Source organism: Protopterus annectens, chromosome 2.part0, assembly GCF_019279795.1.
Source record: "Protopterus annectens isolate FY-2018-M chromosome 2.part0, PAN1.0, whole genome shotgun sequence".
Taxonomy (NCBI): Eukaryota; Metazoa; Chordata; order Ceratodontiformes; family Protopteridae; genus Protopterus; species Protopterus annectens.
Genome location: NC_056728.1, coordinates 253030145 through 253040568, shown reverse-complemented (window position 1 = coordinate 253040568; position 10424 = coordinate 253030145). Strand labels below are relative to the sequence as shown.

The following is a 10424-nucleotide window of genomic DNA, read 5'->3' as shown; positions in this document are numbered from 1 at the left end:
GGGCTAAGCCTGCAGTTCATCATGTTATTATCAGTGCTCTACCCCATTAACCAAAATGCAGATAGTCTGCTTAAATTATGTATGCGAACCTTGTTACAAACACAACTTTAGTGATGGTTCCCAAATATAAACTCTTCCACACTCCAAAATGTTATCATTTGGCACAAAAAAGCAAGTTTATTAAAAACCAGGAGCAATGAGTAAAACCCAAAACTGAACGAACACTTTGGCATATGCCTTCAAGGTTCAAAAGTGTTAAACACAGTAAAGCACTTAAATAGTTCATCAATTAGAACATTATTAAATAGAACAATAAAACAGTAGAAAGTACCAGAATGCACATGAATTTTAAATGAAAAATTAAAGCAGAAATAATTCATTTGAAACAAATGAGTTCATAGAAAAACAATAATTCTAACAATAAGCCAGTTGAATACAAAAATACACATATCCTAACTTCTATGAAATGAGGTTCCAAGATGCTTCCAATGATGTTGTATTAAATATTTCCGGTTCCAAGATGCTTCCAATGATGTTGTATTAAATATTTCCTAAATTGCAAAGTGTCATAAGTGAAAATAAATCAAGCCTCCTTCTGAAATAACATATCAGAATATAATCTAAATATAAATATAAATCAGAACATGCCACATCCATTATAATAAATCTGAATCACCATTATGATATCTGAAAAGATGTGACACTGTAGGGCTGGTAGGAAAATAATTTTTGACATCTCGGATGTGTTCCTGTATTCTCATCCTAAGTTGACATATGGTCTTACCAATGTAAAACTTACTACAGGTGCAAAGTAAACCCATAAATCTCCAATTTTTGATAAATTCTCCTGGAAATTTGAACAGCTTCCATTAATGGTGATTGATTAATTAATGAATAATTTGCAGACAGTAGCAGTGAATATAGTTGATAGATTATCTAGGGGTTATAATTACAGTCTTCTCATTACCACATGGCAGAAGGTTGTAAATCGATTCACTCAGAAATATAAACGTGGTGAAAAGATGTTTTGGATTTATAAAGGGGAATGGGAGGATATATATTTTTTGACTCATTATGCTCCATTTGTTGAAGGTGTATTGCGTATATTGAGAAAACATTGGTATATTATTACGTCACATCGGATGTGATATATATGAATTTCAAATTGAATATTTCATATAGAAATTCACCTAGCGTAGCAAGTAGAGTTGTATACACACACACACACACACACACACATACACACACACACACACACACACACACACACACATGGGTAGCAGTTACATAGATCAGGGAACTACACATGTCATTAATGGAAAGCTGCCAATGTCTCTAAATATCTGTAGATTATAAGCTGAGTTGATTATAAGCGAGTGAGACCCACTCATTGTAGCCTCCTCTTAAGAATGTAAACCATGTTTAGTCAGTAATATAGTACACATGTTTTGTCCGGTTCAGATTGATGATCCAGAGAAGTTGTATCCTCTTCATGCTTACAGTCCTCTTCCCACTCAGCAACTAACCCTTAGAGGCATTATCTCACCCCCCTACCCCCACTTTTAGAACTTTGTTCACATACCATGTTTTGGGTGACTGTGGTCTCACTCACATATTCCTGTTGCACATCTACAGTTTTACTGAATAAAGTTTTATAGGTTCATAGGTAGGTATTAGGCTGTTGGCCCTAGGGCCTATATAAGCCTAGCCAAATGGTACCCTGGCTTTCGCCACCCAAGAAATTTATTCCTCTGTGCCCCTGTCAAGCAGAGCCACAGAATTGATCCCCAGGGTGAATTTCCTATCTCCCATTCAATCATCAAGATTTTTCTTGGAGTGCTAATGAGGAGCTTTGTTTGATATAGATAGGTAGTTTGTTCCAGAGTATGGGAAGTCTCTGGGACAGGAATCTATCCCTCCAGCATGTTCTGTTTATTGTGGTGACAAGGTTTAGGTCCCTAGAGCGTGTAGCTCTGAGGGATTGGGATTTCTTTAAGTGGACCATGTCAACAGCTCTGGGTTTGAAATAACTTTGTATGTTAGGCAGCGATCGCCTCTGAGTAGGCGATATGCGACGGAGTAAAGCTGGAGTTTTTTGAGACGGTCTGAGTAGGGCATCTGTTTGAGGCCGGTAATCCTCTTTATGAGGTATTTCTGCGGCCTTTCCAGTTGTTGTAGATGTCCTGTGAAAACTTTATAATTACCTTTGTTAGGGATCAGTGCTGAATGAATGCACTTCTTGGATGGAAAACTGATCATCAACTTGCAGCTTCACACCCTGTGACTAGTAACCTTAACGCAATGCTACACAGACTACTGGTTTTGGAGTTTGGTGCCCCCCCTTTTTCCTGTCATTAGGACAGCCTGAAGGAGAATATGAAGCCCTGATTTTTGTGACCTATTCTTGTGATGCAGTAAAGACACATGGAGGATTGGATTTCAGCAGTTAGAATACAGTGTTTTTGTTTCCTTTTCTTTTAAATGATATATATAGCTTCTTCTTTCTTCATTTTCTTCCTGTTTATTAAGTGAGGTATGCATCTGGGAGTGATGTTTATAGGTATTCTAGTAGGGGACAGCAGTACACGGGTAAGAATTAATCCAATAAAATAAGTCTCTCTCTTATTCCCAGATTGCTAAAAACTGTCCCTTTTCCACCATGCACACAGCATGTGCCCAGTTTTCAAGATCTTTGTTGCATTTCACTTTCGGGTGGAAGAAAGCTACCCCAGACTAAATTTAACTTTATTGATGACTTTTTGTGTAGCTGTGTGCACCAGCAGTGTGTGTACAAGTAGAATTCTTTTCTCTTAACTGTAGGGCTAAAACCTTTTAGTTGCAACCTCTCATATAATATTTCACACATTTGCCTGTTGTAGGGCCATTCCACCAACTGAGTTCCTTCATTGTTTATGAGAGTCCTGTAATGGTCAGCAATAGACTTATATAATAATTATTAAAAACTTATCTTCAGAACCCACTTTATCGAATTTAGGATCATTGAGAGCTGGAACTTGTCATGACAAGCTGTGAGAGAGACAGGAACCAGTCCTGAATGATGAGCTGCCAATGTGTCACATGACAGTGATGTGTGGGCATGCACACACGAACGGTCTCACACACACATGCATCCAAAGACAGTTTAACCATTACCGTTTCACCTGCCCACATGATTTAGAGATGTGAGGACACCGAAGATGCAGAGAAAACCAATATGGATGCAGGGAAAGATAATCATATTCTGCATGAAATGCACCACCACAGCCAGGAAGAGAACTGGGGCATCAAGGATCATGCTACCCCACTGTGGAGTCCCTGGACTCATGATTCTGCAAAATAAAAGTATTAATGTGACTTTTACAGATTTCATTTCATTGCGGCTATACTTGTATTCTTATACATGTAATCGCCCTAGAAAATAATTTTCACCAGTGATCAGCAAGTTACTGACTTGGAACTAATAAGTCATTTTAATGTCATTGCTTTAAAAGAAAAAAAAACTGTTGTCTAAAATGTTTTAAGTAAGTACATGCATCTCTCTTTACATGTTCTCTGTCTGTAATTCTCAATGTTTCTGTGTAGGTCTGCTCTGCAAATGGGGACTTTCTAGTTGTGGCTAATCAGCTAACAGACCGTGAATAAGTAAATGAAATTTACTGTGATCATTTTATTACACACACAAACACACACACATGGCAAACAGGGATCCCCTTTCAAAAACGTTTGTTTGCTAACCAGTAGTTTTAAACTTAGCACATTAGGATAATCAATTAATCGTAGACAAAGGACAGGTACAACTGGCAGGGTCTTCTGTACCCTCCCCCCAAGCAATCTGTTATTGTTAAAAGTACTGCAGTCACAATCCACTGTACAGAACTTCACTCACTTAAACCTCTGTGCTAAGGCAGCTTCCATGGTCGCTCTTTATAAAGTGGGAGTGCCGCAATGTAGCCTGAGGCGGGACTGGGATATTAATAATCATGCAGTGCTAAGGTACTGTGCAACAGTTTTGTTAAGGTCTGTTTCTCAGATGTTACCTGTGCATGCCCTGGAGCAGCAAAGTGTTTGCATTTGTGTGTGATTTACTACAAAAGAAATCAGAGAACTGCCACATTGTATGCATGTATACGTCTTTCGGCTTTTTCCCAGTAAGGGGTCGCCACAGCGGAACTCCGGTCTGCTAATGATTGGTAGAAGATTTTTACGTGCCGACTTACCAGGTTTGACGCACAACCTTCAACGAAGGTACGCCCCTTCACGCATGTTTCCACACAGAAGACGCTTTAGCTGACAATCGAACGGGACAACGTCTTGCTGTCAGTCGACAACGCTACCATGACGGAACATAAAAGCTTGGAGTGGCTGTAGGAACTTTGATATTTCACCAAAACTGCTACGGAAATTGACAGATAAACAAGGAAGTTAATTTGCCTTATGACTGTGACATTGAAGCAGAAGAAAGCTGATCTTTGATCATAGCACATCACTCCATTTTTTTTTTGGCAACCAGAAACAAAAACTAAGAAGGCGGTATAGTTATGGAGGAAGGTGGGAGCTTTACACGTGAGGCACTTCTGCAGGTAAAAGGAGTCATGTCCTCTAAATATAGGACTGTTTCACTGATTTGTTCCCCCTTGTCTCTTCTTTTCAATACAAAGTGAATATCTTTTCTGTCCCTTCATTATGAAAGAGTAAGGTGCAAGTTCTTTTAACTTCTAGAAATGGTGATTTGGCAGTTGAAGGGCTTCAAGATAAGTAGTAGAACTGATAGCTTGCTCGAGTACCAGCATGTTGTGTCCTGGCATTAGTCTAATTAAAGGTTGAAGTACCAGTTAGAATGCCATCAGCTACAGACACCCACATGAATGTTAAAAGATTGCATGAGAAACGTGAGACCTAATTTGTGTGATCTCTGCAGTTTCTAGGCACAGTTAGTGTGTTATGACTGAATTTTTTTTTAGCTAAAGCTTGGTGAGAGTGGGTCTGCATCCCAGCTCCTGGCATGTTATTATAAGAACAATTACAGTATATATAGATGAGGTGGGGGGACCGTTGTAATTGAGGTAACTGTACTGAGCTAGCATTTCAAAACTTTGTAAACCCAAAGTACAAATTAGTGAATCGTAATGTGTTTGTTTTTAAAGGCTTGATTTTGCTAATATTTAACCACAAGTATGTTGTGTGTGTTCACTTTTGATAGTAAGTGCTATAAATGAGCTGTAGCATATTTTACTTTTATGAGGGCCTAGGCAGTAGTGTTCAAACAAGTTGCAGCCATTTAAACTTGTTGCAAGGTGCTAGAGTTTCCTGTGATTAGGTCCTCTCACACAGCTAGTGTAGTAGATCAGACATGTAAAATGACTGCTGTCTTCCCCCAATCTTTTGGCCTACAGACAAAGTTTGTTATGACCCACAGAAAATGGCTTCACTTAGCAGACCAAACACTGGATGAACAGAAGAGGGAGTAGAGAGGAATGATGAGACATTGCCTACTTCCTTCTGTCAGAACTTTGCTGTGCATGTACAGGACATCCTTTCTGTAATAGAACCCCTGTGGAGACTGAAGACCTCAAGTATAGTGCTTTTGAGGTGTTGCATTACTTGCAGGAGTGTCATGCCCTTGCTAAAGACCATTGCATGCCAAACCCATGCTAGTGGGCATGAGCAGGACAAGGTAGACTTTTACATAGTCCCTAAGAATAATGACAGTATTGCAATCTGCTGCCTAACCCTCCATTCCCATGGTGATGACTGGCCAGTTGAGAAGATGGAAGGGAAAGTAGAAATAAAGGTTTCCATTTTATTTATTGTGATCATCAGAGGTCCTGCTGCGAGACATCTGCTAATTGTCAAGGAGCAGTGAACTTGTTTTTCATTCATGAATAAAGGAAGACTAATTGCATGCAAAGAACAAGGTAGCTTGTTTTTTATGCGGTCATTTAGGTTTGACTTTAGTGTGATGTACAGTTGTTTGCACTGTGGGATACAGGTGAAACTTGCCAGTCAAGTTTTGATTTAGTTGGCTTGCAAATTTTTATAAGGAACATAAATGTATGGCATAAGGAAGTAGCATTAGCACTAAATCAAAGCTAGTCTGTGTCTAATATGTATTAGTTGGTTTTGGTGGGATGATACATATGTCTATTTTTCGTGCTTTGGCTTTATGTATGGAAACCTAGGTTAATTACGTTACCGTGAATTGTAATGCCGTGTGGATGGCACACATGCTGTGGTGTCCATGCTGGAAAAGAATATCTGTATGCGTACCTGTCACACTTAGCAAGTTTTCCGTTGCATTTTTTTTTTTATCTTTTTTGAAACGAATGTCTTGATTTGAAGGCAGTTCAGTGACTATTAAAAATTTTAATATGCAGAACAGTGATTTGTAGTGTTGTCCTGTAAATAAGTTACAAACAAGTCCATTCTTAATGTCCATTATGTTTCCAAAGTTCTGTGATCCACCTGACTGTTTTTCCAGTAATTTAAATGTGTTTCCTGTTGATGACATATTTTACATTCTTAGTTTTTCAAGTTTTCTCTCTGATTGTTTCCCCTGCTGAGTGCTTTGCACATTTGACAAACACAACCTCTAACAATAGTTTGAGGAGTTCGTACATGTAATACAGTAAACTCTCAGTTAACCGGAACTCAAGCAACCAGAAAAAAACTGAAATACAGTACAGTATGAACAGTTCATTTTTTTCATGTGTTGCACTTTGTTTTCCCCCAGCAGAAATATACCTTACATTTTTACTTTGAGTTTGAAAAAGGAAGATACAAGTACTTTGCTTCTCTCCCCAACCTGAGAACAAGTCAAATCGCTAACATGTCAACACTCGCTCCATAATCAGTCAGTTTTCATCAGAGTACACATTGTCTCTCTGATCTCTCTCTCACACAGTCTCTTCAGCTTTCATACATGCACTCACTTACTGTCTCTCTCCGATGTCTCAAACACACACTCTTCAGCTTTCATACATCTCTCCGATCTCTCTCTCACTTTCGCTTCTGCTTTCATACATGCATTCACTTGCTCTTTCTCTCTGATCTCTCACACACGCACTCTTCAGCTTTCTTGGATCTCTGATCTTTCACACACAGTCGCTTCTGCTTTCATACATGCATTCGCTCGCTCTCTCTCTTCTGTCATTCATTTCAAATCCACTCCGTGTACCACTGAAAAAAACTTTCACGTGGCACACTTTCTAGCAGAAGTACAAGTTTAAAGTATTATTATTCCAGCCAGGCTTTTAATTACTGTATTTCAATATTAAAATCAAATCAATAGTGCTTATGGTATGGTATACGGGATAGTATTTGTCAGGTCTGTTGTTAATAGTAACTTTCAAGCAACCAGAAACTACAGATGTTCTTCGTGTTTCACTGTTGCAGTCGTCACACTTGGGTTATCCTGCCAGGGGTAGCCCTCAGTTGGCCTGAATACCAGAGGCTTAGTATTTCTGCGTCGGTTGCTGTCACTCCAGGTCTGACATCAGGTTGTCAGTGGTATAAAAATAGGCAGCCGATGCCATTACATCACCCTTTCTTGCCAAGGAGCCCGAAGCAGAAGCAGTTCACACGCGTGACGGTCGGCCGCTACCTGAGTTTTCGTTTCCGAAATTGAAGTTAAAGTCTTCTAAAGCTAGGTACGCCATTGGGGATCCTTTTTTCTTGCTCTAACCGATGTCAGAAAAAGTTAACAATTGTCTTGCCTATGGAAAGCAAATACCACACCAAGATTTCCATTCTTACTGCATCACCTGTTTAGGCCCAGACCATGACATTCCCTTGCTGTCGGTTTTGTGCTTTGTTCAACGCCCGAACTGTACATCGTCGGCCCCTTATTGTAGCTAAATACTTTCGCTCTCGATCTCCGTATTCCAAAATGGCTTCGGTAAGCCATCCGACTATCGCTTTTCTGAAAAAATAAACTTGTAAAAACGAAAAACAACAAAGCAAACTGTGAAAAAACTATGGCACGGGTGTCCAGGAAATCAGGAAGACCAAACCAGAAACCTTAACGCTGATTTATTTGTAAAAAATTATTTAGCGTTTTCGCCACCTTCTGGTTTGGTCTTCCTGATTTGGTTTCAATGCCTGAGTTTTCTGAAAAAATGTAAGGATAAAGACAGACTGCACAGGTCTAAAACTGCCAACAATGCTTCTGTTAAGCTAGTCGCCAGTTCACCGGTACTCGGTGAGGTGCTTTCACAGCCCCTGATGCCCACTTCTATGAATTCGCAGGCTGCTACCGAGACCCGGTATGCCGCGAGACTCTTCTTTGACTACGGAACCTGCAGATGTCTCTACCTTGGGTCGGTCCGGAGCTGCTGTGGAGGCACTGGCTTCTGAGGAAGTTCTTTGCACTACCGATATTGTACACAAACTGACGGCTTCTTTCACGTCTTCAATTCCTTCTAAAACTATCGAGTTTCTAAGGCCCAGCGTATGAACTACGCCTAAAAAACTAACGACCCAACCTCAAGCATCTGCTTCCATGCCTCAATCTCAGATGCTTAAAATGGCGGAAGACCTTATCATGCTGATTAGGGGAAGCTAGCCTACCCCTGCTAAAAGGAAAAGAGACTTGTCCCCAGCAGCTTTATCTGACCAAGAGTCCGACGATTCTGAGGTTTCTGATTATGAAGACATGCCCTTATCTGCTTATGAGAATTCAGATGCAGGGGAATCCATTCCTTCTGCCTCTCCTCCAGAGGATTTTTCTTTTGGTGAAACCCTACGTACCTTGACAGAGCATTTCCGTTGGGAATGCCAGGATTATCCTCAGTCCAAAAAGAGACTCAAGGTATTTTTAGATTTATCTCAGCACAGACCCTTAGCTATTCCTCCTGTTCTGGACGTTGTGGATGATTTTTTTTGGAATCCAGTCTAACTCCTGATACTCTACCTTTTTCCCAGGAAACCTGACGGGTACTACAGAGTCCCTGACTCGCACAAATTTCTTTTCAAAAATCTTACTGCTGACCCAGAGACCATCTCCCAAGGACTTAAGGTAATAAAAGCAACCACAGCTAAGAATCCCACCCCCTCGGACATGGATTCCCGAGCTTTAGACAGATGGGGTAAAAATGTATACACCTCTGCAACTCTTGCCATTAGAGCATTAAATTGTCAGATTTTCTTTACTAAGTTCCATCGTATGTTGCTGGTATTTCAGCATGTGGCACTATCTACCTTCACTGACTGTGCAGAAAATAAAGAATTACAGGAGCTTATGCATTCTACAAGCCAAGTAAGTAAGCATACCCTGCAATGTGGGTTTGACGCTCTAGAAGCATCCTGCAGGGCAGCAGTCACAGGTTCTTTACTTAGAAGGCATGCTTGGCTTAAGGAACAGACCTTACCAGACCATGTCAAATCAAAATTATTGGACGCACCACTGAACAAAGACATTCTGTTTGGCACCAAAGCAGAAGAGGTTTTAAAAAAGATGGAAGAAAAAGCTAGTCCATGTAGACAGTTAGTTTTTTGCAAGTCCAGCTTCCAAGATTCAATAGGCATTGCCCCTCAAAACATTGATCTTTTCCAGCCCCCTCAAGGCCGCCTCAGACTAGACCTAGCGGAAACAAACCCCCAGACAACAGTCTCAGGGTTTGCAGAGATCTAAGCAGTGGAGTACCTCCAGTTCTAAAACAGGGAGTGCTAAGCCACTCCCTTATGGAAAGATTTCACAATGACTTTTCAACCCCATCTCTTACCTCTGCCCACCTGCTTGTGCCCCTAGGAGGAAAACTTACCTCCCATGCAAAAAAAACTGGGCCTCCATCACCAACGATCGATGGGTCCTCAACATAGTGTCCCAGGGGTACACATTTTATTTCAACACACTGCCAACCCCAAAAGGGTTCCCAGATCTTCCTCCAAACCAGTGGGCAGAGGCACAAAAAACAAATTCATTCCCTGCTCTCCATGAGGGCAATTCAGCCTGTTCCTGCAGACCAGATAGGCCAAGGTTTCTATTCCAGGCTTTTCCTGGTAACCGGAAAAGAGGACACCTGGCACCCAATCCTAGATCTATCCATTCTAAACACCTTCCTTGTGGTACCAAAATTCAAAATGCTCACCCTTCAGCAGCTTCTTACTATGCTATCCAAAGATGCCTGGTTAGCCACTCTAGACCTAAAAGAGGCCTATCTGCACATCCCATTCAGAGACTCTTGCAGGAAATATCTGCACATCCCATTCAGAGACTCTTGCAGGAAATATCTACGTTTCAGACCAGGATCTATGCATTATCAGTTCTCTGCACCCCCCTTTGGCTTATCCACTGCTCCCAGAGTTTTCACCAAATGCCTGGCTCCAGTCATTGCTTTTTGCAGACAAAGAAATATTTAAATGTACCCCTACTTGGACGACTGCCTGATTCAGGCAGTCAGGAAAAACTGTTTCAGCACCTGACATTT

General features: G+C 40.7%; 1 protein-coding gene across 1 annotated transcript in view; it reads left to right on the top strand.

Moving 5' to 3' along the window:
* Positions 1-4251: 4251 nt before the first annotated feature.
* LOC122792731 (cingulin-like) overlaps positions 4252-10424 on the top strand; it is a 1533502-nt gene continuing 1527329 nt past the window's right edge. Inside the window, exon 1 of the mRNA XM_044060313.1 lies at positions 4252-4580. Within this exon, the coding sequence (XP_043916248.1) occupies positions 4539-4580 (42 nt within the window). The 5' untranslated portion in view covers positions 4252-4538. The remainder of the gene's footprint in view (positions 4581-10424) is intronic.